This window comes from Lactuca sativa, chromosome 8 (assembly GCF_002870075.4).
Source record: "Lactuca sativa cultivar Salinas chromosome 8, Lsat_Salinas_v11, whole genome shotgun sequence".
In the NCBI taxonomy this organism is placed as follows: Eukaryota; Viridiplantae; Streptophyta; class Magnoliopsida; order Asterales; family Asteraceae; genus Lactuca; species Lactuca sativa.
The window spans coordinates 175,197,166-175,198,287 of record NC_056630.2 but is presented as its reverse complement, the minus strand read 5'-3'; the positions used below and the strand labels follow the sequence as shown (position 1 = coordinate 175,198,287).

At 43.1% G+C, this 1,122-nt stretch overlaps 1 protein-coding gene across 1 annotated transcript; it reads right to left on the bottom strand.

Moving 5' to 3' along the window:
- Nucleotides 1-297: 297 nt before the first annotated feature.
- Nucleotides 298-726, bottom strand: LOC111912110 (uncharacterized mitochondrial protein AtMg00810-like). Its single transcript, XM_023907850.1, has one exon. It carries the CDS (start codon nucleotides 724-726, stop codon nucleotides 298-300), a length of 429 nt encoding a protein of 142 aa, XP_023763618.1.
- Between the last annotated feature and the right edge of the window lie 396 nt (nucleotides 727-1,122).

Below are 1,122 nucleotides of genomic sequence, written 5' to 3'. Positions count from 1 at the left end.
AATTTAATCCTCAAAGCGAATCATTTTCAGAAAATTAACCAGCACATCGAATCGAGGTTTGTTAAACGGCTTGGTGAATAGATCCACTACATTATTATCAGAACAGACCTGTTCTATCCAAATGACCGAGCGCTCATAACATTCTCGAATGAAATGAATTTTGATGTCGATGTGCTTGGTTTTGGAGTGCTCGACCGTGTTTTTGGCAATTTGGATCGCAGCCTCATTATCACAGAATATAGGGGTTTCTTGGAAATTCAAACCGATGTCCAACAGCTGATGTTGGATCCATATGACTTAAGAACAACATGCAGACGCAGTGACATACTCCACTTCTGCTGTTGTGGTGGAAACGGTATGTTGCTTCTTGCACTGCCATGAGACCAATCTATCTCCCAGAAATTGGCATCCTCCTGAAGTGAATTTTCTATCAAGCTCACACCCGCCATAGTTGCTGTCTACAAAAGCATAAAGGTCAAATTCTGGATTTTTCGGATACCAAAGACCCAGTTTTAGGCAACCTTTGAGGTACCGAAAAATTTGTTTAACAGCAAATAGGTGAGAAAGTTTAGGATTAGCTTGGTAGCGAGCACATTGACAGACCGTAAACATTACGTCTGGGCGACTAGCAGTCAGATACATGAGTGATCCTATCATTGATCGATAATGCGTCTGATCTACGGATTCACCTTCAAGATCAGGGGTTAGTAGAGGTCTCTCCGCCATGGGTGTAAGAGCAGGTTTCGCGTCTCGGAACCCGAACTTCTCCAGCACATCATCCACATACTTTTCTTGGTGAATAAGGATTCCGGTTGAAGATTGTTGGACCTAAAGTTCCCAGAACGTGGTCATTTCCCCAAGCGAACTCATCTCGAACCGCTTCTTCATCACTGCTTCGAACTCTTTGCAAAGTTGTTGGCTTGTCGACCCGAAAATAATGTCGTCCACATAGATTTGAACAAGAATTTGATTTGGACCGACATGTTTGATAAATTAGGTTTGATCAATGGTGCCTCGGGAATAGCCGTGGTTGAGCAAATGCTCAGTTAGGGTAGCATACCAATCTCTAGGAGCTTGATGCAGCCCATACAGAGCTTTGTCTATCTTGTAGAAATGGTTGGG